The sequence below is a fragment of the Spinacia oleracea genome, chromosome 4 (assembly GCF_020520425.1).
Source record: "Spinacia oleracea cultivar Varoflay chromosome 4, BTI_SOV_V1, whole genome shotgun sequence".
Taxonomy (NCBI): domain Eukaryota; kingdom Viridiplantae; phylum Streptophyta; class Magnoliopsida; order Caryophyllales; family Amaranthaceae; genus Spinacia; species Spinacia oleracea.
The window spans coordinates 56,754,949-56,782,281 of NC_079490.1; the positions used below are offsets into that span (position 1 = coordinate 56,754,949).

The following is a 27,333-nucleotide window of genomic DNA, read 5'->3' on the forward strand; positions in this document are numbered from 1 at the left end:
TTGTACTTTACAATAACAATGGATAAGTTTGAATAATCATTGTTTTAATAGTATTTGTGATATTAAACATAGTATAGGAGTAATAAAACCCTAACTTTTTATGTTATTTTCAATTCTAAAATATCCAGATACGCTAATACCATACCAGAGAAATAAATTTCAAGGCACATCAAAAAAAAAAAAAAAGTATGTTCAAATTAGTTCAAAATGAAGAGGATTAAGGTTGGCATAAGTCTAAGTCTATCAGGACGTAGAACTCCACTAGAATTAGATGAATAATTAAATGAGTTGTACAATATGTCCAAACATGAAAACCATTCGAGTATATCATTATGTTACAGAATGAGATAGAAGCATCAAATAGATACAATTAGTGACCCACACCCACAGAACTAACCACAGTGAAGAATGTTCTGAAACTATACCCGCTTATATCATCAAACTTGAACGTGTCTACACCATCAGAAGGTTTCTACCACAATTGCCAAGCGACGGGAGACCCTCTGAAATCTGAATCTAAATGCTAATACACCACAAAACAAACATACCTTTATAGCTCCCACTTTTTTAATCCATCTGCAAAATTTCAACCAGACAACAGCTGAGTAACCCTTCTGCAGGATGGGAAAGTCATCTCTAACCAATCCTCAGTGTTAACCAACAATTACAAGAAGAATCTGACTATGCTGCATCAGTTATAACCATCAGGCTCATGAGGCAATGTAGCGTTCTATGTCACAAAATTAATGGGCAGACCCTGCTGTCCCTTTCGATTTAATTATCCGGACTGGTCAAACTCATTAGCACTCCAGGAAGAATTTAGTACTCTAATAAAATTCACATTCTCACGTCTGTATTAATTTCTTCCATAATTTTGCATAATGTGCAGAAATAATCATTACCGGTACTTCAACCCAGCACCATTCAGAAGTAGGGGTGAAACAACAGCATATTGCAGAAACAGAAAGAAAGCCAAACACCAAATCAATGATCCATCAAAGCAGCATCTGTTTCTGAAAGTGGTGCTGCAGTAAATAATATAATATCAATTTTGTCAGAACATTTCTAATACAAACAAAAGAAACTTTTTATGCCACCAAAAAGATGAAAAGAAAAGGTAATGCAAGGTACTGCTGAGATACGATTAAAAGAAAATTGTAAGACTGCATTATATAGCATTCAGAACCAGGTCTCCAGACAGTCAGCAGTCAAAAAGGTTGAGAGATGAACTTATTCCGCCTCCAGATATCATCACCCATTAAAAAAAAATCACAGATACCGCGGTCACTGTCACATTGTCGCAAAAACTGCTTGTAACCAATGAATAGAACAAAACGAGCCTTAAACGGTGTGAATTTCTTTTTAAAAAATACATTAATGGATTAAACCCATTTTTGAGTTAACATACTTTTAGTTTAAAAGGCATTCTCTCAAATGGGGGGAAAAAACATAATAACACTATGAGTCACCATTACGTAACAGACGATGCGGCAAGAGGACAATTCTAGCTTGTGCACACAACACCTAAATGCATGTGTTCTTTGGAGATTATCAGACTACTTTACTACCTAGCATACCTTTACATGAACATGTAAACTCAAGCAGCCCAATCACATGTGCTGCTGCCAGACAGGTCAGTAAGAAATTCACATAAGTCTCTCCACACTTGTAAACTTTAAAGAAGTGACCACTTTTTAAAAAGCTTTTGACTTAATATTTACATCTCCAAGAGATTCGAAATCAAGGATGGGTAGAAGTTGAGAATGGTTCTCCAAAATCAACCCTAGTATAAGGGCCAAGACATAGACCAAAATCACAGCAACATCAGTGTCATTTAATTACGTAATTTGCTGAACCCCCAGTGTAAGAAATTCACATAAGTCTCTCCTACACTTGTAAACTTCAAAGAAGTGATCATTTTTTTAAAAGCTTTTGACTCAATATTTACATCTCCATGTAGAGCCGAAACCAAGGATGGGTAGAATTTGAGAATGGTTCTCCAAAATCGACCCTAGTATAAGGGCCAAGAAATAGACCAAAATCACAGCAACATCAGTGTCATTTAAATATGTAATTTGCTGAACCCCCAGCAAACTGGATCAGAAACTTGCAAATTGGTACATGTAAGTGGTACACTATTGGACTACACAAAACTAGGTAACGAACTATGATCCCGTATACATCATTGCAACATGAATTATCACACTATTTCATCCTTGTACCACAGTGAAGATAAGAACCTTGGACTGTTCTTGATTTCATCCTAAGTTTCTAATTGACATAAATGGCTTGATCTACCTAAGATCAGAGGCTCATTACTTCTGGACACCAGTAATATCTCATGTAATAATTTATTATATAAACACAAGATGAGCCCATATCAGTCGCCGGCTCATCGCTTCTTTGAATTTTAAAGAAATATTAAAGTCATGCATCAACAGCTTTAACTTCAATGTTAATCAACAAAAGGAAGAGACCGATACAGGAAAAGTTCTTCCCGAAATAAAAGGCCCTTTAGTTGGAAGATGAGCCATAGAGGACGACAATACTGAAGAAAAATATTCTCCCATTCAATCTGCTCCACCTGGAGTTGAGCTTTGAGGAAAGGACCATAGAGAGCAAAGAATACAGAGGGGGTCCAACAGGGAATACATAACGAGAATGTGGGTGACGGAAATTTTAGAGCCTCAAAATTACTCTATTAATAACACAAAGACACTGCTTCCTTAAGTGTCAAAATCCCAACACTAAACTTAGCCATAATAATGTGAAATTTTAGCATACTTAGCTAGGAATTGATTACTGCTTATGTACAGTGTACATCTGGCATAATCATCAGAAGACATACACCTTTCTTTTGAGATATGCACAACCAAAACTAACTACAGAAATTACAGAGATATATGAACATTTGATACGGATCACTGGACTAAGAAGCTTGCATGCTGATATAAAACATCAAAACAAAGAAATATGTTTGAACATGAGAAAAATAATTGGCAGAGATATGTAGGTCCAAATCAAACTTTCTTCAAACCAAAACTACATACCAAGTAAATCTTCATATGCATCTGCTAGCAATGATGTGTCCATCAATAAAGGTGGAGAGAAGACTTGATCAGGGGCCTCATCAAGGTCATAGAAAGATGTTTGCGATTCGGAAGCTGCATAATTTGAACAGGCAGCAGACAGAAACCCATTTACTCGGTCATACTCAGATAGCGAGTCGAATTCATGAAAAGCATCTGATACTTCATCGAATGCTTTGCCTCCACAACTTTCAAGAATAGAATTTCCAAGAAACAAGGACTCAGATTCACACGAAAACAAACGGTTACTTCTAACTGAAGATCCTCTCTGTTCGACACCCAAAGAAGGAACTCCTGAAGTTGAAAGAGGAACAAAGAAGTGTTCTGAACCGTCTTCTGAGTGGCTATCACGTGATGACTCATAATCACATGATTTTGTAGCCAAAGCTGCTTCTCGGACTGACCGCTTAAGCTTCTGGACGTATAAAGATTCCGTGTCTGCAGAAATGAATGATTCAGAAATAGACCATATAATAAGATAGCAGAAATCAACAACAAAAGCGACAGTGCAAAAACTTCACTGCAAACCTTGTGGCAGAATATCCATTGCATTGTTCAATAACGTACTGTCAATACTCTTCCTTTCAGATAAATTATCTCCATGATTGACAGGAGAAGTATAACTTTTTTGTATATTTCCCCCTTTCCCTGTTGAATTTGGTGTCAGACTAAACAATGGAGGAAGCTTTAAGGTTGGGCTTGCAACCACCTTGCCAAGATTAACATTGGACATTTTGGACGTAACTTCAGTGGTATCATCGTTTCTACCAATCTTGAAAAAGGAAAGGTACAAAATATCAAACATCAAATCATCTAAGCCTGAATGTTCGATTCGATTTCATCAATATATAATGCGAAAAGTTACCATTACTTTTCCATTGCTTTGAGCTTGCACAGGCAAATTAGACTGGCCAGGACGTTTATTTATTGAAGGAAGGCTGGAGGACACGGTGTTCACTTCTTCCGTGAGTTCTGCTATTGAATTTTGGATAGCAGGGGCTACTTCCTTCAGTTGATTTATTAGAACCTGCCAATCATGGTATATTCATTTAAATATCGTACTTTATTATACTTCCCTCGTTCCTTAAATATTACACCATGTTGATTTTACGCTTTACAACACATAACCGTGATTCTTAATCTCTCGAATTATGCATAAGAAAAAGTTGTAGAAAATTGATATTTATAAAGTATATATTGATACGAATCTAATAACATCACACATGATTACATATTTCATCACGTATATATTAAAAAAGATGGTCAACGGTACAACATGAATAGCGTAAAAGTCAAAGTGGTGCGATATTTGTGGAACGGAGGAAGTAAGTATTATAACTAGATATCCAACAAAGTGAACAGAAACAAATTGGTCAAGCGTTTCTTATGACTATGAATACAAGGCAGTGGCCCTACCAAATACAAGAGAAAATGGGTTTGAATCATGATTTTAGATTGAAAAATATTTGGTTCACTTCTTTTAAATGCAAAATTAAGAAGGTGAAGTTTTCAGCTAAGAAAATGGGATGGCATGCTTTATAAAAGCACTTAACAGCGATGACACCAGAAAAATAACTGCAAAAATACTGAAGTAAAAATAAGTATTGAACCCAGACCAAAAAGTTTCTTATCGTGGATATTAGTTTTTTACCCTATGCAGATGGAAACTGAGAGCAAGCAGGAGAGCAAGCATGAAGACATCTCTTCCATACATGCAAACAAATCTAGTCTACCTTTTATTTTCTAATTTTTTTTGCCAAATTGGATATTCCCCTGAACTGAAATGTCAGCCGCAGAGCTTTATCTTTAGTAAACAATGATTGTTTATTTTCTGAATTCTCCTAGATGAAGTTTATCAAGGCTAGTTGTTCAGCAACTTTTTAGTAATATGACACAAGTCTTTTCATAAGTAGAAGTTTAAATAGGAAAAACAGAAGCATTTTGGAAACTGTACACAAAGCTGAATATTTTGGTAGAGATGAGCAGTCTTCTAGAAATAATAGTTGACCCAAGCATGGAGGAGAAGGGATTTATGCAGTAAGGAAATTAATTGATGATCTTTGCAGGCAAAAATTAAGGTATGTATGGCTCTCAGAATACAAAGTTATCCATCAATCTGTGAATAATTGAAGAAAGTTCAATGCAACATTGGATTTCTAGGACTGATAGTTGGTGTTTCTCAAGGCTTTAAAATGAAAATGGGCACAAGACTATTGAGCGCTGGTCTCTCCTCCACTTCAATTGGTGCTGAAGATGATTACAGTTGAAAAGAGCTTTCTCAAAATCGAGACGTTAGAGTGCTCTAAACGGCTTGAGAAGAGGAGAAAGTCTTAGACAATAATCAGTAGCGTCCACTAGGACAATAATCACATAGTTTAGTACTCACAAGTAAACATGGTCGCATTTTCACTTTATCATTTGGTACCCAACAACATAGTTTGGTACTAACAAGTCAACATGGTTGCATTTTCATTTGGTACCAAACAACATAGTAATACATCATTATCATCATTATCATTACCCCATTGCCTCAAAGAGGCTCCCGCAAAAAGCGGGATAAGGAGGGGTCCGACGTACGCAACCTTACCCCTGCAATCGCAGAGAGGTTGTTTCCAATTGACCCAAAAGCGATAATGGGACGACAACGGGACGACCATCTTCTACTTCATGGAAAGGAAGCGAAGAGGTTTTAAGAGCCATTTTGATTTAGACCATTACATCCCACAACCAAAAGAACAAATGAATCTTTGGCTCCATCGGAAATGAACAAACAACATAGTAGTACCAAATGACAAAATGCAACTACCAAACTATGTGACTATTGTCCTAGTGGACGATACTGATTATTGTCTTAGACGAGCTCTTGAGAAGAGATGAGTTACAGCTTATTGTAAAGCATGATATTCCGGAATTCCTAAGTAAGTCTCGTGAAAAGAGAGCTATGGAAAAGAGTATCATAAAATTATCATCTCTGTCATGGTGTCACCTCATCTTCTCAATCAACTCCCACATGAACACCTGACCCTTAAGCTACTGTGCAGGAGTAGAATGTATTTCAAAAGAAAAATATTGGTTCCTCTCACATCTAATACCCAGTTACCCACATCGGTAGAACCATAGATTTCCCCAGATATAGGGAATTGAACACAACACTAGAAAGAGGTGGGGGGAGTTATTATTCTTGATCTTGGCTTAAAAAAGAAATATCAGAACCGATTTATATTCAGAGCCAATTTACAAACCCTTTCAGCTCCCTACGAGCTCTGTAGGGTAACAAGGCCTTTGATCTTCATTTTTGAACTGGCAGGCTTAGTCTTTACAATATGAGAGATTCAAAACAACTCTGAAGATCATCTCTCCCCAATAGGATATTAAGTGTGTTACACCTAAAAAGAGGTTCTGTTTTTCTTTTGAACTGGCATCCAGCATGTGTCAAAAGTGGTACACCTTTGTGCCTTGGTTGAGGTAGCCAAACAGACTGCACTACACCCAGTGCTCAAGCAAGGGCTTCTCCTTGGTTCTGTTCTGTGTAGAGTGCACTCGTTAAAAGCAAGGCGACATGCACACTCTCCTCAATGGCCATTAAATAAGTCATTCCCGATCTCCAAACCAATTAAAATCATAACTATAGGTTATGCGGAATTACGGATCATGAATGTAATTCTCATAGGAAAGTTTAAACAAATACTCTAAGAAAATCCCAAGGGAAAAGTATAGTTAAGAGCAATATGTAGCTTTTCTCCACCAACCAGTTCATTAGAAAGTTTGTATGTTTAATGAATGAAGGGGTGTTCATAGATTATACAGTTACGTCAATTAGTCTTTTCTAACAGCAATTTTTCTTCTAAACTGTGACAAGATTGACAATAGCAGCGTTATAGAAACTTCTATTATAACCAATGAAGATTCTCCATCAGAACACTGTCAAGTGATAATAATATACACTGCAAAAATACTTGATGGTTACAGCTACTTCACCAGCCAAAGTGCTATTAAGTGAAATGATGCTAGAGATCAATTAAGCATGATAAAATTACTAAGTCCCATATTTAACTTCCCACTTCTAAGTGCCAGGGATTATTAAGAAAATGTCAAAAGTAGAAAGAACAAAGAGATGGAGAAAAATTACTAAGAAACGGTATTGGAATTGAGAGTGAAAATAGTGGATGTCATGGAGACTTCAACATGAAAGGAAATAAAAAATATTTTTTTAAAATGAAGAGATAAAAGGGGGGGAGCTCATTTGGGATGGAGGGTGTACCAAGTTACTAACAGGCCCATGCATGTATGCAACCATTTTACTACCTGTATGCTGGCCAAGTGCTGCCGATGTTCAACAAGAGTCGCTGCCAAACATTCAGCATGACCAGTTCCACCGACTTGTGTGCTTCGTAGAATTTCTGGACCCTCTCCATCATTGGCTTTTGCCTGCAACATATGGTATAGTTTTAAAAAAATCCCCAATTATAGTTCTAACCAATGTTCAAAGAAAAAATTAACCAAAAATGATGTTTAGATCACAAGAATAACGTAACGAAATACTAAAGTAGAAAAGTATACCAAATGAAGTGATTGCTTATGGATTCGTTGTAAAGCATGCGTCCAGCGTCTAAGAATCTCAGCAACATCAACAGTGGGTTGACCTCTACTAATTCTGTCGTCAACTCGGCTTTCTTCAATCGTCTGTGAATGAGAAGAATCAACATTTGTTCCTGGCATATCTCTGTTCAGATTAGTAGATGACCCATCAATTTGCTCTATCTCATCTGGATGAGCTGAAGCTTGGTCACCAAGCTTCCCTAACAAAACCTGTGAGCTTTGATCCACACCAGCAAGCAAAGCTGAACCAGAGATGCGGTACCTAAATAAATAATAAAATCAGCGCAATTTTAACAAAGACATTAGAAATCTTTATCAATAACGGTTGCAAGGAACCACATATACCTGTGCTCTCGATGGGCAATAAGATCCTCTATAGGACCTGATGCAAGAACTTCATGCTGACCTAACCACATTACAATGGAATAAATGTCAGCTGTTCATGATACAGCAGATCATAGTTTAGCATAAAATATTGCAATAGTACACACAGATCATAATTTGGCACAAAATCACCACCATCAAAGTCGTGAAATTCAAATGCATATCGAGTTGGAATGCAATTCATGGTAAAATTGCATATCAAGTTGAAATGTATTAGTTCCAGTATTATTTCATGGTTGTCAGCAATTCCAAAATGCATATCGAGTTGGAACGCAAAATCAACTCAACCATAGCTGTAAACATAGCATGTCAATGACTAGGAAAGCGAAAAATTAGCCATCAGTGATTTCCTCCAGAGATTGTCTATGCAAATAAGTTATAGTCATTTCAGATTATATTACAGATCTTAAAACCAAGAACTGATATTGGAAGCTTCGGGTGATAAAGAGAAAGCTGTTGTCTATTAGTCCGTCCTCCCTCCTCCACCCTTGTTTGTGCTCCGGGTGGGTGTGGAGATTTTATAAACTTAAATTGAACTTTCCTGGTGAAGTGAATAAGTTTAACAAATCAGTATAGAATATTATTATTTCTTTACATCCCAAGAAAAGAAAATTACAGTAATACATAGATATCTGACAAAATGGAATCCCCGGTGACTGTGTGAGCTGTACTATGTATGCATCACGAACATGTGGTTAGTGGCGTACAAAAATATAATTGCATAGAGCCACGCATCCCCTAAAACATGGTCCCATTCCAAAAAGTATTGCATCTTACTTTTTATCCCAGCCACTTCGAAGGTATGGCACGGACATGGAGCTTGGAAGATAACAATTAATTCAAGAACGAAATTTAATTTAGAAACAAAACATACTTCATAATTCTTATTTACTTATAAATATCTGTACGCAAACACCGTTTTAGAAGTTCATGTAGAAATAATAAATTTATTATCTATATCCCACTAAAGGTTTGGAGAGCTTAGCTCTAACAACCACATTATATTGTTTAAAAGATAGCTTAAAATCTTGGACACGACAACATATTAAACTGCTTCCCTTCTGCAAAGACAATCTTCACTTTCAAAAATGCAGATATTGCAACAAAAGATTTCTTTTTCAAAGAAAATATATTTTCACCTAGAAGCAGTAGAACAATACAATTTAAGCAAAGGAAAAGAGCACTAAAGCAACAGATTCAGATTTTCGAACGAATTATATTTACAGTAGCTCCACTTACTCTTACGAGACAATAAAGATTCCCATAAACGAGTTGCCTTAGAGACCAAATGAGAACTTTGACTTGATCCAGCTGCACGTTCATCCCATATTTCTGCTTCCATCTTGGCTTTGTTTCTCAGATCCTGAAGCTTTTCAAGCTCTTGCTGCAAATATGCCTAAACCAGATAATTGAAAAGAAATGAGAACCCAAATTTAGAGTAACAGATAGTTGGATAGCGACAGTTTACAGTAATACAAGGTCTTCCAAGTTCCAAGTATATAATATAGTAAAAGTCGATACCTCTTCTGCACAGAGACCACGATACTCTGCTGTCATCTCATGAGCCAAACCTGACCACATCACCTGCCTCTGGACAGCAGTTTCTGCATTTTTCAAGAACCGCTGCCGTTCAAGAGCAATCCTGGCCTATTAAAATGAGGGGCGGCATATCCACCACCGAAGTAAATCATATATTTGCAAACACCGCCAGACATCATAGGCACTAAAGTGTAGTATCACAAGAAGGAAAATATAATACAAAGATACCTTTGTTACAGGGAGTAGTGCAGCTGCATGTGAAAATGCCACATCAGTTAGGGAACTGGGCAATGCATTAGAAGCAACATCAGCTGGAAAAGTTCGCCGATGAACCTCACGTAAAGCATGCAAAGAAAGTTGCCATAATAGTTCAACGAATCTGATGTTACACAAAAACATAAAATCAGTAAACTTCAAACTGAAGCACATGACTGAGTTAACCCCAGAAGAGAGTACCAGTTGGAAAACAGTCCTGAAGCAGCATAAACTGAGATAACTGCATTGAACTTGTTGGCAAATAAAGTTTCTAAGAATGTTAGTTTTGGTAGCTTATTGATATTGTGTTCACATTAGCTTATGGAAATTGTATATTAGCTTATTGATATTGTGTTCACATTAGCTCATGGAAATTGTATGTTAGCTTTGAGTTTAGGAGTTTTTAGTCTTTACACGGTTTGACTTAGGTTATGTAAAGTTTCCCTATTTATATGGCTGAAGGTGAATGAAAGCAGAAAATCGTTTTTTCTCCTATTCACTTCTTTGGCTTCACTTCATATTGCTTAACATGGTATCTGAGAGCATTCCAAAATTTGGATTTGTTTTTTTGGTTCCTGGAACACAATTGAGGCGTGATCTTGATTCTTCAATCGGCAAATTCTTGTCATTTTGCTTGGTTCTTCGTACTGTACCAAAAGTTACTTCTGGTATGTAATCTTAATTGTTGGTTGCTGCTATGTCCAAAGATGGAGATGAGAAGGCTGCTCCTTCCCCTGGAAGATATGAGCCCTTCACTCCATATTACCTACACCCTTCAGAAGGTACAGGTACTGTTATTACTCCCATTTTGTTGAAGAGAGACAATTACAATGAATGGGTTCGATCTCTTCGTAACAATCTCCGTGCTAAAAACAAATTAGGCTTTATTGATGGTACAATTGTCATACCAGATGCTAAGTCCCTTGATTTCGATCAATGGGGAATAGTTAATTCGATGTTAGTTGCTTGAATCTTTAATACTCTTGATGAGTCCATCCGTTCTACTGTTTCATTTCCACTTCACGTCAAGGTGCTGTGGGATGACCTACGTGATAGATACTCCATCCGTAATGGACCTCGCATCCATGAATTAAAACACAAAATTGTTGAGTGCAAGCAACTTGGTAGAACTGTAGATGTGTATTATGGAGAATTGTGCAGGTCATGGGATGAATTAGCAAATGCAATGAAGCTTCTAACGTGTACATGTTCCGCTGCGAATGAGTACCAAACTACTCTTGAGAATGAGAAACTGCACCAATTTCTAATTGGTCTTTGATTCAAAAAAATATAAAACGGTTGTTGATGGTTTGTTATTGATGGATCCTATGCCTTCCATAAATTATGCTCATGGCAAGGTGCTTTCTACCGAAAGGCACCTAATTATACAGAAACACAATCCAATGTTGTTGGTTTTTCAACTAATGCTTTAGCTTATGGAGGGGTTGCTGGCAGAGAAGCTATGGGTGATTCGCACCACCGTGTTTGTACTCATTGTGGAAATAAAGTCCACGAGAAAGAAAATTGCTTTGAGCTTATAGGTTGGCCAGATTGGTACACCTCAAGTGGTCGAGGAGGCCGTGGAGGTAGGTCTGGCGCTCGAGGATCACGTGGAGGTCGTACTGGTATTTTGCGGCAAATGTGAGTAGCAGTAGTGGTGGTGTGTCACAGGATATTGTTGAAGGTGATAGGAGTTTTGTTCCTACTATGAGTGATGCCCAATTTAATGCTTTGATGTCCGCTCTCAATCAACAAAAGCCCTCATCCTCTACTACTCCAAAGTTGCATGGTAAGAAATTCTATGATGATCAATGGATCATTGACACTGGTGCCTCAAATCACATGTCTGGAAATATTGATTTGTTCACTAAGTTGCGTGAAATACCATCCTCTCCGGTTGGTTTGCCAAATGGAAAAGATACAAATACAACTAAAGAAGGTCGTATAAAACTGAGTGATAACTTGATCCTAGATAATGTATTGTTTCTTCCTGCTCTTACTTGTAATTTGATGTCTATTACAAAAGCAAAAACTTATTGTATTATTTACTAATAAGCTATGGCCCTGTTCGGCGGTAGCGATTTAGGTAGCGGGTAGCGGGTAGCGTTTTTTAAAACGCTAGTGGGAAAAAAAAGTGGTGTTTGGCAAATTAGCGGTTTAAGTAGCGGGTAGCGGGGGAGGTAGTGGTTGGATAGATTTTCACAAACGTTAAAAAAAGTAGCGATCTATCCTTAAAAGTAGCGGTGTAGGTATTACCCATTCTTCCACGTTTAATCAGTCAAAAAAATATATTATTCTCCCACGTCGCCGTCCATGCTTCTCCTTTTGTCGTCCTTCATCTCCTTCACTCCATCATCATCTCCAGTCTCTGATCATCTGATTCTCCAAGCAGGCTAACATCATCATTCAGGTATGTATATCCTCTATTTAATTAATTTATTTTTTATTTTTTTATGTTTATGATCTTAACCCACGATAAATCAGCAATTGCGTATGAAATCAGCAATCAGCAATTCCGTATGATCTTAACTCCGTATGAAATTTCTGGAGTTTTTAAAGATTGATATGATTTCAAAGAATTAATGGACTAGTAAATGATGTAAAGATCCTTACTTCAATATTGTTTTTAGGGTGAGCAATCATTTAGCACCTTTTACCCTAATATTATTGCGTTTTATGATGTTCAGATCTACAACATGTTAGTAGTCATCAATGTTTTGATTTTGTGAATACTAATAGTTTTACTAGTTGTACTACCTGTTTATATATACGACTGAATACTCAGCAAGCAATAACTTAATTGTTGATTTCCGGCTACAATCTTAAAGAAAGATTATTCATTCGTGATGTTTGTAAGAATGCTAAGAAACAATATCTTTTCTGTTTTACAGGAAGCTGAGAGTTGCATCACATCTTGTGTTTACTCAAAGGTACTCTTAATTATGTTTATCTCGTGTGGTTGGTTTGCTCTGCTTGTCCAGCTGCATGGTTTATAGGAAGCAACAACCTGATCTTTTCTTTTTTCCATATATATATGAATTCAGATATTTGTTGCATTAGTCTAGCTCTGCTATTGTATCTCCTTTCATCTCATAAAACATGATATCAAAGTAAAGCATGCTATTCTAATTAAAATATTTGTGTTGATTTTAGTTTAATACTTGTGTTAATTTATAAGTAGATTCCACGTGAGTGTCATGTTTGCTTTTGTTAACCCCATTTGTTATAATATCATTATTTTTGTTCTATTTAAAAAATATATAGTATGTACAATATTATTGGTCAATGTAGTACCGACCTAACCTAAAATTTATGCTCGTAACTGTGTTAGATGGCTAAAAAGGGAACCACCTTTAAGTGGAGTGACGGGGATTCAGTCGCATTATGTGAAATTTGTCTTGCATTTATTAAGGACAATGGGAAAGCACAATTTTTTAAGTGGAAAGAAATTCAAGCAGATGTCGAAAAAAAAGTTGGACGTGAACTTAGTAATCCAAATACTTGCAAGAACAAATATGATACAATGAGAAAAGATTGGCGTACTTGGAAATCTTTAAAGTTATCAGAAACGGGTTTAGGGTGGGATCCATACTCGGGGAAAATTGAGGCTCCAAATGAATGGTGGCAAAGAAAAATCAAGGTGTGTATATTTTCTATAAATTCATAATTTTTTAGTCTTAAATAAACAATTATAAAATAATATTAGTTTAAACAATAACTTAATTTTTTTTTTAATATTGTAGGAGAATCCAGAATATCAAAAGTTTCGACTGAGGGGTGTAAGCTTGGAGCTAGAACAATGTTGGGAAAAATTATTTGGAGATTCTTATGCAACAGGGGAAAATGTCTATGTGCCCTCAATGGATTCCATTGAAGACCTTACTATACAAAATGAAAGTATGGAGGACGGGAATACAGAAAACTATGGAGGTGATACCTATTTCCCAAGTAACCAACTTAATGATGAATTACTTAACGATGAAAACTTTTTTCATAATTTTGTGGAACAAGCGCGTAATGATGCGAATATAGGAAGTTCGGCTAGTAGGTCACAAGGGACTCATGAAGCTGCAAACAATGAAAATCGTGCTTCTAATAAAATCCAAAAGCAGCATCCAACAAAGTCTAATAGTGGCCAAGTAAAACGTACAAGAAGACAATCAGGAGGATCTGCAATGTTATCTAAGGGAATCGTCGAACTGACAGAGTGTGTTAAGATCATGAGTCAAAGTAGTACATCTAATGATAGTATGTCTTCATCCATATCCACAGTTTCTAAGGCAATGCAAATTATTAGTCGTATGGTGGATAAAGAGTGTTTGGAGAAACATAGTGAGTTGTGGTTCTATGCTACTACTGTCATCGAAGATTCAACTAAGAGGGAGGTTCTTTTTAGCATGGAGGACGATGTTAGCAGAACTAAATGGTTAGAATATCTATATAATAAGGAACATAAATAGAATGAGTCAACTAGTTTAGATATTGATGTTTTGTTTGTTGTAGTGATAATTGTTTTTGTTTTGTGGTTTTGAAATTATGGGATTATTTCTGTTATTTATTTAATTTTTCTAGCTAGAGATGCTTTTCGTTAGTACTTAACTTATGATACCCATATTTATGTATAAGATTATTTTATAACTGGCAGGTTTGGTTATAGATATGGATATTGATGAGGAAAGAAAGCGCAAAATTTGGATTGCAATCGCATATACGATGTATTTGATATCTGCATATTTTTACAAGTATATTTACAAGGAACCATGCATGACTTCAATTCTAACAGGAGAAATGTGGGTGAAAGAAGTGTTGACTGGTAATCCTATTCGATGTGTTAATGCATTTAGAATGGAGCCACAATTATTTTTAAGATTATGCAATGATCTATCAACGAAGTATGGATTGAAAGCTAGTTGTAACATGTCTATTCGCGAGAAAGTTGGCATATTTTTATATGCACTTGCACAAGGTGTCTCAAATAGACTTCTTGGTGAGCGTTTTCAACGTTCTGGTGATACAATTAGTAGGGCATTTCATGATGTTCTCAATTCGATTTCTTGTCGAGCAATCAAGGGTCTTGCACATGATATTATAAGACCGTATGATCAAAATTTCACACGCGTGCCAGCTAAAATAGCTACAGATACAAGATATATGCCTTATTTTAAGGTATGTAATCATAATTAATTAATAATGTTGTTATGTAAATTATTTATACTTAAGAGCGATATATATTTCAGGATTCAATTGGATGTATTGATGGTACACATATAGAAGCGTGCATACCAGAAGCCCTACAAATGCCTTATAGGGGACGGAAAGGAATTCCTACTTTTAATGTTTTAGCTGTGTGTGACTTCGATATGTGTTTCACTTTTGTGTCAGCGGGTTGGGAAGGTTCTGCGCATGATACTCGTGTGTTTCTTAATGCTATTCAAAATCCAGCATTTAAGTTTCCTAAAGCGCCAGAAGGTACGTGTTTACTTTTAATTTGTAGAGAAGTATATAAAAATAATAGTTTAGACATTTATATATGTATTCTATGATAATATATTTGACATTATTGTTTGATTTTATATTTTATATATAGGTAAGTATTATTTCGCAGATAAAGGATATCCAGATCGAAAAGGTTATCTCGTACCGTATCCGAAGACACGGTATCATAAGTCACAATTTGAATACGTTCCTCCAAAGAATGACCGTGAAACCTTTAACCGTTGGCACTCATCTCTTCGAAGTTGCATAGAGAGATGTTTTGGAGTTTTGAAGCAAAGGTGGAAGATATTAACCAAAATGCCACAATATAGCATCGAGAAACAAATACATATTATAGTTGCTACATTTGCACTCCATAACTATATTAGAATAAATTCCCCAGATGATCCTCTCTTTCGAGTGTTAGAAGAGTATCCTAATTTCATACCTTCATTTGAGCTACCCGATGTTCGTGTTACTTCACGTGGTGAAAATGGAGAGGAGAGTTGTACTGAAATGAAGGCTATTCGTGACCGTATAGCTGATGCTTTATGGAAATCGAGGAATGAAAGGCGACGCATTTAGTCATTGTAAATATTTTAATTTAACATTATTTATAATAAGAAGAACAATGTAGTCTATTTATTTTTTTCTCCAAGGAGCAATGTAGTATTTTATGTGTATAAGTATAATTTTTTTTTTTCATACCGTTTTAATATTCAATACTTATTATTTATTATTAAATGTCGTATTGAATATGATCATTTTTTCGTCAAAATGGTTATTATTTGATTTAAATTAATAATCTTTATAATATTTTACAATTTCAACCGCTAGTTTTGCCAAACACTCATATGAACCGCTACCTTGACAGCTACCCGCTACCCGCTACTCTTGGCCGCTACTCGCTACGCCAACCGCTACCCGCTACTTAACCGCTAAAGCTACCCGCTACCGCTAGTTTTCCCGAACAGGGCCTATGTGTTATACAGGACCACACTTTGAGGAACCTGATTGGAGCAGGGGTGGAGAGTAATGGGGTCTATCTTTATCGGCATGTTCGTAGCTATCAAGCAAATAAAACATCAGTTACAGATTCGGCAGTGTGGCATCGACGTATGGGACATCCTTCGTCTAAAGTGGTGTATTCTCTTCCTGGAATACGTGTCAGTAGTAGAAGTTGTTTGAATGAAAGTTGTTTTGACAATTGTGTAGTCTATTATTTTGCAAAACAACCTCGTACCTCTTTCCCTGATAGTATGAATAAAGCTGATGATTTGTTTGATATTATTCATTGTGATAATTGGGGTCATAATTTTTTAACAATTGTGGATGATTGTTCTCGTGCCGTGTGGGTGTATTTGATGGTTGGAAAATATGAGGCTAGTCAGTTGATTCAAGTTGTGTTATGGTTAATACGCAATTCAATAAGCATGTGAATTTTGAGGAGTGATAATGGCCAGGAGTTTATTTTGAAATCCTTTTATGCAAAGAATGGTATGATACATCAGACATCCTATGTTGATACGCCTGAACAAAATGGTAGGGTGGAACGTAAACATCAGCATATTTTAAGTGTTGCTCGTACCTTGAGATTTCAAGCCAATGTGTCCATGGAATTTTGGGGGGAATGTGTGTTAGCTACTGTGCATCTAATTAATAGGACTCCTACACCTATTTTAGATGGAAAAATTCCCTATGAGGTTTTGTTCACTCAATCTCCTTCTCTAGCAGAAATTCGTGTTTTGGGTGTTTATGTTATGTTGCCTATCGTCCTCATGTCAAGGATAAATTTGGTCCTCGTAGTAGAAAATGCATGTTGGTTGGGTATCCTTTTGGCAAGAAAGGGTGGCTTGTTTATGATTTGGAAACTCGTGAACTTTTTGTTAGCCGTGATGTAAAGTTTTGTGAGGATGTTTTCCCATTTTCGGAAGTAGTCCTAGATTCTGTTGATGCAGATTTGGATGCCTATTCGCAACAACCACACTTGGATGATGATGTATGTGCGGTTGATGGTGACAATGTAGAGGATGCGGATCTTGGTACGACAACTAATGAAGTTGTCGACTTGTCGTGCTAGAAAGAGATGGTGGCAATGATCCTATTGGGTGTGATAGTGGTGTTGTGGAATCAACATCTCCTAGTCATGAGGTTCTTATAGGGATTGTTCCTTGTCATACTACTATTCCCCTTGTTATAGGAGGGACTGCTCCTGAAAGGGGAAGCGAACAACTTGGAAAAGGGCAAAGAGTTCGGCAACCGTCTTCCAAGCTGAAAGGTTTTGTGACTTATACGGTTCGTAAGATATACCCTACTACTACTTCCTCCGCAAAGGTTGTTCCATCTGGTTCCTCACGTAAAACCTTTAATATAGCTTGTTATGTTGATTACAATAAATTTTCTGCGAAACACAAATGTTTTATGACAGCTATTACTAAGGGCAAGGAGCCGACTTCGTTCAAAGAAGCGGTTCGGGAACGAGGTTGGAGGCAGGCTATGAAGGAGGAGATTGATGCTCTTGAACGTAGTGATACTTGGACTTTGGAAGATTTACCTCCGGGAAAGAGGGCTATTGGTAGTGGATGGGTCTACAGAATCAAATACCACTCAACTGGCGATGTTGAGCGTCTTAGAGGTCGTCTTGTGGTATTTGGAAATCGGCAGGTTGAAGGTGTAGATTATAATGAAACATTTGCTCCTGTGGCAAAAATGGGAACAATTCGTACTTTTCTTGTTGTGGTTGTAGCTCAAAATTGGGAGTTACACTAGATGGATGTTTGCAATGCCTTTCTTCATGGTGATTTGGAAGAAGAAGTGTATATGGAACTACCTCCGGGATATAGTTTCCCTATTCCAGGGAAGGTATGCAGATTACGTAAGTCTTTGTATGGTTTAAAGCAGGCTCCCCGTCAATGGTTTTCTAAGTTGTCTGATGCTTTGAGAAGCTTTGGTTTTTCTCAATCTTATGTAGACTACTCCCTTTTCACCTATAAAGAGGGAAGTGTTTCCCTGCATGTTCTTGTTTATGTGGATGATCTTATTATTGTTGGTTCCTCTCACGATGTTGTTTTGAGATTCAAAAAATATTTGAGTTCTTGTTTTCATATGAAGGATCTTGGTGTCCTAAAATATTTTTTAGGCATTGAAGTTGCTCGCAGTGAAGAGGGGATTTTTCTTTCCCAACGGAAGTATGCTCTAGACATACTTACTGAAGCAGGATTGTAAGGTTATGAACCTATTGATACTCCGATGGAGCAAAATCATCGTCTTGCAAGTGTGAGGGGGAGTTGTATCAACATCCAGACCAATATAGACGTATGGTCGGTCGTTTGGTATACATATCTGTTACTCGCCCGGATTTGAGTTATTCAGTTCATACTTTGGCTCAGTTCCTCAGTAATCCTCAAGTTTCCCATAGGATGTTGCAATTTGTGTGATGCGATACATTAAAGGGAGTCCAGGCCAAGGCATTTTGTTACGTCCCGGTGATATGCAATTGAATGCTTTTTGTGACAGTGATTAGGCAGCATGTCCCATAACTCGTCGCTCATTGCCTGGATATTTTGTTTTGCTTGGTAGGTCTCCTGTTTCTTGGAAAATTAAGAAGCAACCAACAGTTGCTCGTTCTTTCGCAGAAGCAGAATACCGCGCAATGGTTGTTGCCACATGTGAGCTTAATTGGCTAAAATCGTTTGTTACGTTCTCTTAATGTGATACATTCTAGGCCGATGCGTCTATTCTGTGATAGTCAATCTGCTCTTCATATCGCTAAAAATCCCGTGTATCACGAACGAACGAAGCATATTGAAGTTGATTGTCATTTTGTTCGTGATGAGTTTCAAGCTGGTAATATTTCTCCATCTTATGTTCCTACTGGTCATCAGGTTGCCGACATTTTGACAAAGGCCTTTGGGCGTCAACCGTTTTCCTTTTTATTACGCAAGTTAGGCATATGTGACTTACATGCTCCAACTTGAGGGGGAGTGTTAGTTTTGGTATATATTAGCTTATTGATATTGTGTTCACATTAGCTTATGGAAATTGTATATTAGCTTATTGATATTGTGTTCACATTAGCTCATGGAAATTGTATGTTAGCTTTGAGTTTAGGAGTTTTTAGTCTTTACACGGGTTGACTTAGGTTATGTAAAGTTTCCCTATTTATATGGCTGAAGGTGAATGAAAGCACAAAGCTGTTTTTTCTCCTATTCACTTCTTTGGCTTCACTTCATATTGCTTAACAAAGAATACAAAAAAATTCCACCCCAGTCAGAGAAAAAAAAAGACAGTTGTGCCATCATTAAGGCACAAACCCACATGATATCCTTAGGTCTAAACTTCAAGTCCAACCTTCTCCTGCAATACATAACTAGGGGTCCTAATCAGACGAGAAAACTAGTAAGCTACTTGAGCTAAACTCAATTGAACAATGGCTCGACAATTTGTCGAGTGACTCAAGTCAAACAACTCTTGACTCAAAAAGCGTACGAAAAACTTGAAACTTGAAACTCGAAACTTTATGGTACAAAAATATTCTGTCCAAGTCTTTTGGTTTTAATTTTGAACTTTTCTTAAATCTTGATGCAATATTTGTTTATAATTATAATTATATGTAAATTTTTCTGAGTTCTCCTTTTTATTTTATTTTAAGATTAAACACCTTAACAATGTCGTGGTGGCCAGCATAAAACATAGTCATATCTTATGGACATGAACAAAATTTTGGATATCGTTGGGGGTGTTCCCTACTCAGCGACGCGCTGCACTATTATATGGTACGGAATGGTGGGATGTGAAACAATGTCCCATTCATAAGATGAATGCGACAACGATGCGTATGTTGCGTGGGATGTGTAGCCATACAAGAAAGGGTCGGTTGAGGAATGAGGTGATTAAGAAGAAAGTGGGGCTTACACCTATTGAAAACGAGATGAGGAGAATCGACTAATGTGGTTTGGTCATATAAGACGTAGGGCAAATGATGCACCGGCCACAAGGATTGAAGAGTGAAAAACGGATAGAATTGTGAGGGGTAGGGGAAGTTCAAAGCAAACATGAAAGTGGGTGAGTTAGAGTGATATGAGCTTATTGGGGATTGAGGAAAATACGGAGTTAGATAGGTAATAATACATGCCAACGATTCAACATGACTCCTTTTCATCTCTTTCTCTTGTTCTATTTTCTTTACAAACGGCTCTCATTTTCTTATTTTTACTTTTATATTTTTCAAAACATATTTTGCCTCTTCTTTAAACCGATTTATCTTGTTTTCGTGTTCCCTCTTTTTTGTGCAACGTGATTACTCTCTTTAACATAACCTTGTATTTCTCTTACTTCACGTTCCGCACACGACTCTTTATGACGGTTCATGTTAGTCGACCCCAATCATTTTGGGACTAGGCTTGGTTGTTGTTGTACACACCTTAACAAGTTTTAAAAATTACAATAGCCATCCATCTTCGAGTTGATCTCGAACGGAGAGATTGGAGCTCGGGTTGAGCAACACATTTCGAAGCTCGTGAATTTTTATATTTTAAATATTTTAAGGTGAACAAGCTCAAGTCTGGACTCGTGGATTCAAGTCTTGATATGCATCATCATCACCTTTATACTGACCCAATGAATGTTTTGTACTTTCAAGCTACAATTAAATGAGAATCACTAACTAATTAGAAAATGACTAAGGGGGGCGTTTGGTTAGAAGAGGTTTGAGGGAAAAAGAGCTTTTTGAAGTAAATTAGAGGTTTGACCAATGTAAAAAGCTAATTGAGCGTGTTTGGTTAGGAGAGGTTTAGAAGAGAGTTTTAGGGTGAAAAAGCTAATTTTTGAAAAGCTCACTATAGGAGCTTTTTACAATTATAGGTTTGAAAGGGTGATGTCAAATTACTACCTTGTCCTAACATGCATTAACTAAAATTTCACATGTTGATCCTTCCCTTACACTTGTGGACTGTCTAGCAAAATTAGTGTCTATGCCCAATTTAATTCCCGGTAGTCGTGAGTTTTCTTTTGCTTGTACCTTGATCGAGGATCACGGAAAGAGGACAATTTTTTATGGCTTACCCGATGATTACACAAGAATGCAATGGATAAAGTTCTTGTATGCACAGAAGTAATGTATTAGGAATGTCTAATCCTTGCCTAAATATAATGGCGTAAATAGTATGTTGCCTCAAATCATAGATGGCCATTTTGGTGATGTATTAGGCTGATAAATGAGTTAGTGTTATATCTTACTATCTTAGTGGGCAACTTGCATTAAATTTTATATTAGAACTTTGAAACATTTGAAAACTATTGGAATTATGTTTGTAATATTATTAGTAATATTTCCCTATTTGCAAATCAAGAATTTATGTATTAAAAATTTTAAGTTAACAATAATTTTTTTATGTTAAAAGAATAAATTTGTTTTATTTATTCAATGTTTATTCAAGAAAATAAAAGAAAATAATCAACACAATAAACCATTTGGCTAATAATAAGAAACAAAAGTATCCAATAACAAATATGTCAATGTCCTTAATGGTCATTTTGCATATTAAACAGCTAACAACTAACAGCTAATTTACTAAACACTTTTACACAAACAGCTAATTCAACCAGCTAGTCAAACAAGCTAATACAAACCGCTAACAGCTAGTCAAACCAGCTAACAGCTCCTAACCAAACAGGGCCTAAATGAGTACACCCTATTACCCTAGTCAAGACACCAATATACCCTAGAGCAGCTTAAACTGAACTAATTGCTTCTGGTTAACTATTTTTTCTAATAAATTCTTTAAACATCACAATCGTATGCTGACAAGAAATGTTTTCATAGGTGTACTGCCTGTCTAAGTAAAGACATCGTTCTCAGAGGATCATCTCTGCGCCCAATTTCTATAAGAAATAAAATATGTAAAAAGCTGTCCTCAGACCAGAGCCTAAAATTACAAATTAATTTCAAACCACACAAGTACACAACACAATATGTCCATGAAAGCACCATTACCAAAACATTTTCTCCTTGTGCTTTTACACTCCGCAACTTGCATATGCAAGAACTTCAAAATAAGAAGGGAAATCAAAAACTCCCCATGCACAATAAATCAACAAACAAACTCCTGCAAGCGTACTACCTCACATTGTAGAAAGGCAAACTAGTGAAAGTAGCATTGTGTTGTGCAGAGCTAATATAAACAAATAACGGAGAATTTTGCAGATTAAGTCCTCCTTTACATGTCTCCAGATAAATATAACTTTAAATGTGGCATGGTTCAAAGTTCTCGCCAAAGAACCAGGGTATGTAATTACATAAAAAAATAAAAAAAAGTTGCAAAATTGAGGTTCTTACAGTGATTCTTTTAATTCCCTAAAATATGGGCTTTACAAGAGACAATTTAAGAAAAAGCTTAAGATGACTATGTAATGGAAAAAATAAGCAACAATATTTAGAATGAACTAACAATCTCACAATAAAATCAATAAAAAAAAAAGGGGATGAAAAAATAATTGGCCACCAACCTGGGTCCACAGCATGTTGCAAGAGAAGAAACCCTTGAATTACTCCTCGGAAGTGCACCTTGAGATTCAAGCTCACTAATTATCCCTTGCACAACCTGCAAAACAATTCACAATCTCAGAAAAAAAAATTGAAAAAAGTGGAGTCCCTTAAAAAATTCCAAACAATCGGTGAAAAAAAACAATAATCACCTTTCGGAAATCACGAGACTGAGCAGAATCAAAAATCGGCCAAACCTTATCAAAATCCTAATCAAAATTAAATCAATAAAAATCAGCCAAATCAAGAAGTAAGTAAGTGAAAAATAAGAAGATAAATTAAGAGGGAAAAAAACCTTAGCAGATTGAGCAGGACCTCTGAGAGAAGAGAGGATGAAGTAGAGAAGTTGTTCGCCGAGTTTAGGATTGGAATGGCGGAAAAGTCCGACTGTAGGAGTAGTATTGCCGGCGCCGAGGCCGATGATCGATGGATCGAGGCCTAAAAGCAAGCAGTTAGTGTACATTGCGCTTTCTAGCTCAATCTCTCTCTCCTTCTCCCTGTCCATTGTCATTCCCCTTTCCTTCTGTGTTATTTTGGTGCGTTTGCCTTTCTTTTTCTCTGTAGTGTTGATTTTGAATTTGGGTTTTTTTTTGAAAAATTGTTGTTTTTTCTTTTTTTTTCTTTTGGCCTGCAATATACCATAGTACACGATCGAAGAGGAATGCCAAGGAGGTTGTCTGTGCCACTGATCACCAATAGGGATGGAAATGGGTGGGATTTGGATCGGGTGGAGCATCACCTGCTTTCATCCGCTCCACCCGGTCCATCCGTCACCCGCTTTACTCATCACCCGCATTCCGTCCATCCATCACCCACGGGTGGATCGGGTGATATTCGGGTGAAAACTATTAACCACTACAAATTCACCACCTAAGAAAATGCATAATAATTAACCAAAAAAAAATCTTATATACCTACATTTATTACCAAAACATATAATTGTTTCTCATCATGCATAACTTGTAACCCAAAAAAATTAAACAAACACTAACTTTAATAAATAATGGATTTACTAACATATTTTTATGTTTAAAACAAAAATAAAAATAATATATATAAAATAAATGGGTGATGGATCGGGTGGTAAACGGGTGGTGGGTCGGGTGATGGATGAAAAAAATCACCCGCATCCATCACCCGCTTCACCCATCACCCGCTTTTCATCCATTTATTCTGGGTTTTCATCCGTTTAATTAGAGCGAGTGACCGGGTTATTGGATCATCCACTGGATGTTTCCATCCCTAATCACCAATGATAAAATTATCCATACCCACCCAAAAAAAACAAATTGGAAAAGATGGTCCACCCTTACATAAATGTGTAAAAGTGGTGCTAACTTGTTATATACTGTTATCGGTAATATAAATATTGTCATTGTTTTATTAAAATACTGCCACAATCACCAAACAAAAAGGAAATGAAATGAAATAGAAAAATTAAAGGGATCACTTAAATTAATGGGTAAAAGTGTTATATAATAAATGAATGGGTAAAAATATGTTTATGAAGTGTTATATTAGTAGTGTAATCGTTTGCATAAATAATGTCATTGTTGTATTGAAATACTGTCATTGTTATATAATTATTGTCATTTTTATCCATACTTTGTACTTTATTTGACTTTTCAACGCATTGAGTGAAAAAACCATTTTACCCATGGGTATGAATGATTTTGTCGCTGGTGACCAGCGGCCTAGACAACCTCGGATGCCAACCCTGTCACAAGGCGAGAGAGGCTAGGCCGCTGGTCACCAGCGGATTTTTTATCCATACCCACCCAAAAAAAAAATTGGAAAAGATGGTCCACCCTTAAAAAAAAATGTGTAAAAGTGTTGTTAACTTGTTACTCCGTATATATTGTCAACGGTAATATAAGTATTGTCATTTTTGTATATATATTGTCATTGTTGTATTAAAATACTGTCACAATCACAAAAAAAAAAGGAAATGAAATGAAATAGAAAAAGTAAAAGGATCACTTAAATGAATGGGTAAAATTGTTACATGTTAAAAGAATGGGTAAAAGTATGTATACGAAGTGTTATATAAGTATTGTCATCGTTTGCATAAATACTGTCATTGTTGTGATGAAATACTGTCATTGTTACCGATACTTTGTACTTTGTTTGACATTTCAACGCATTGAGTGAAAATACTATTTTACCCCTGAGTATAGATAAAAAAAGCCGTTGGTGACCAGCGGCGTAGTCAACCTCCTCGAATCACCATGTCCTCCCCCTTCGAGTGAGGCGTGATACACAGCTTTCGTCCCCATATCCACCAAAAAAAAAAAAAAAAGAACAGAAATTAAAAGGGTGGCCCACCCCTTAAATAAATGGGTGAAAGTGTTGCTAACTTATTATATGTTGTCATTGGTTATATAAGTATTATCAGTATATATATTGTCATTGTTGTATTAAGGTTTGTCATAATCACCCAAAAAGAAGAAAATGAAATGAAATAGAAAAAGTAAATAGACCACTTAAATGAATGGGTAAAGGTATTGCATGAATACTGTAGGGGTATTTTTTGTACGTGCTTTTTCGTATTCCCCCTACGAGAATATGGACTTGGAGCTTTGTATGTTTTTGGATTTCGAAGGATTCGCCACCAAACAATTTTAAGGGTCCCGTTTGGAAGGACCAAAGTTGACTCTATATTGGATAAGGCATTCAATCTTAGAAACGGATGTGTGAGATCAGGGCAAGGGAACGAGATGCTTATTCCGCGAGCCTTAAAAATTGTATCCGAATTCATGGCATAGAACATTTTCAAATAACCCTAGTCATGACACTATGTGGATTTTAGAAATTTAGCACATAGAATTTCTATTTTGTGTCACGACCACTTTGCTTTAACGTTAATTTAAGGGAACCTAAGACCGGTTTGTCCAATAAATTATCTTTGTTAAGCGTGGTGTAACTTTGCATTTTGTTGTATTTAGCATGTGAGGTGATGAAAGGAATAAGCAAGTAAAACAACATCACAATAGAAAATAAATGCGTAATTAGTAAAAATACATCACCACCTAGAAAAGGAGTAGGTGGGAAACCACATTGCCTAGAAGGACTAGGCAAGTAAAGTTGCATAAAAAGTAAGTGCGGAATTGAAAGGTGCAATATTTAAAGGCGTTATTGAAATTGCAATATTGAAGTGCATAATGTTAGGTTATGATACATATGACAATTCATAAATCATGCGGAAACAACCATTAAGCCAGGAATACATATTATTTACACATAATCATATAGCATAGTCTAGAAGCATACTCTTTGTTGCGTGCCTTCCCTAGCTGCGCCCAAACCGAACAAGAACAAGTCTTTAGGACTCCAAGTATCGTCCCTCCGTAGATAGTCCACAGCACGTCCGGATCCGCCTTAAGATTGACCAACTAGAATCGCCCTTAAGGTACTAATAATTTCGGCACTTTTAGGCAAGGTATGTGACTGAATTTTTCTCTCAAAAACTCACTTTGAATACTTAAAAACTCGTTATAAATTGTGAACCCAGGCCACATATTTATAGGGGTATGGAAAGAGAATTGGAATCCTACTAGGATACGAATTAATTAAATTAGAATCCTAGTGGAACTCTTATTTAATTAATTTATCTTTTAGGATTAGGAATTTAATCATTAAACGAATTCTATACGCTTTAGGATTCGAGTAACACACTTCGAGTAATACGCTAGCACTGCACGCAGGCCTTGCGGCCCACGCACAGCGCCAGCCCACTCGTCGCAGCCCCGCGCGCGCGCCCAAGCTTCGGCTGGGCCTGGCTTTTGCGCTGGGCCTGGTCGCATGCTTGGCGTGTGGTTGTTGCGCTTGGCTTGCTGGGCGATGGCACGGCTTCGTGTTGGGCCTTCGTCTGGCAGGCCTCGTCCGATGCTAATTCGTACGATGCGCTTCCGATTAAATTCTCGATTCCGGAATTCATTTCCGATACGAACAATATTTAATATTTCCGATTCCGGAATTAATTTCCGTTTCGAACAAATATTTAATATTTCCGTTTCCGGAATTATTTTCCGATTCCGATAATATTTCCGATTCAGACAATATTTCCGTTTCCGGCAATATTTCCGATTCCGGCAATATTTCTATTTCCGATAATATTTTCCGATACGTACCATGTTTCCGTTTCCGGCAACATCTACGACTTGGATAATATTTATATTTCCGATACGATCCATATTTCCGTTTCCGGCAATATCATCGTTTCCGGAGTATTCATTTCTTGCCTGTGACGATCTCAGCTCCCACTGAAACCAAGATCCGTCGATTCCGAATATCCATAGATGGAGTATTTAATGCCATTAAATACTTGATCCTTTTACGTACTATTTGTGTGACCCTACGGGTTCAGTCAAGAGTAAGCTGTGGATTAATATCATTAATTCCACTTGAACTGAAGCGGCCTCTAGCTAGGCATTCAGCTCACTTGATCTC

General features: G+C 36.7%; 1 protein-coding gene across 3 annotated transcripts; it reads right to left on the bottom strand.

Moving 5' to 3' along the window:
• Positions 1-241: 241 nt before the first annotated feature.
• On the bottom strand, positions 242-23,569 carry LOC110803714 (AUGMIN subunit 6). Of its 3 annotated transcripts, XR_008932574.1 has the most exons (14): positions 23,180-23,541; positions 23,037-23,093; positions 22,848-22,942; positions 9,840-9,990; positions 9,594-9,719; positions 9,312-9,468; positions 8,034-8,094; positions 7,650-7,950; positions 7,395-7,517; positions 3,955-4,116; positions 3,618-3,861; positions 3,051-3,527; positions 903-1,025; positions 242-576 (listed from the first exon to the last, which is right to left on the bottom strand). XR_008932574.1 is itself a non-coding variant. In XM_022009253.2 (13 exons), exons 1-13 carry the CDS (start codon positions 23,393-23,395, stop codon positions 985-987), a joined length of 2,211 nt encoding a protein of 736 aa, XP_021864945.1. In that variant the 5' UTR covers positions 23,396-23,569; the 3' UTR covers positions 242-984. The 3 variants fall into 3 exon arrangements, 2 of the variants coding, with proteins under 2 accessions (XP_021864945.1, XP_056699186.1); XM_022009253.2 differs by having other exon boundaries at positions 242-1,025; positions 23,180-23,569; XM_056843208.1 differs by having other exon boundaries at positions 242-1,025; positions 3,961-4,116; positions 23,180-23,542.
• Positions 23,570-27,333: the final 3,764 nt, after the last annotated feature.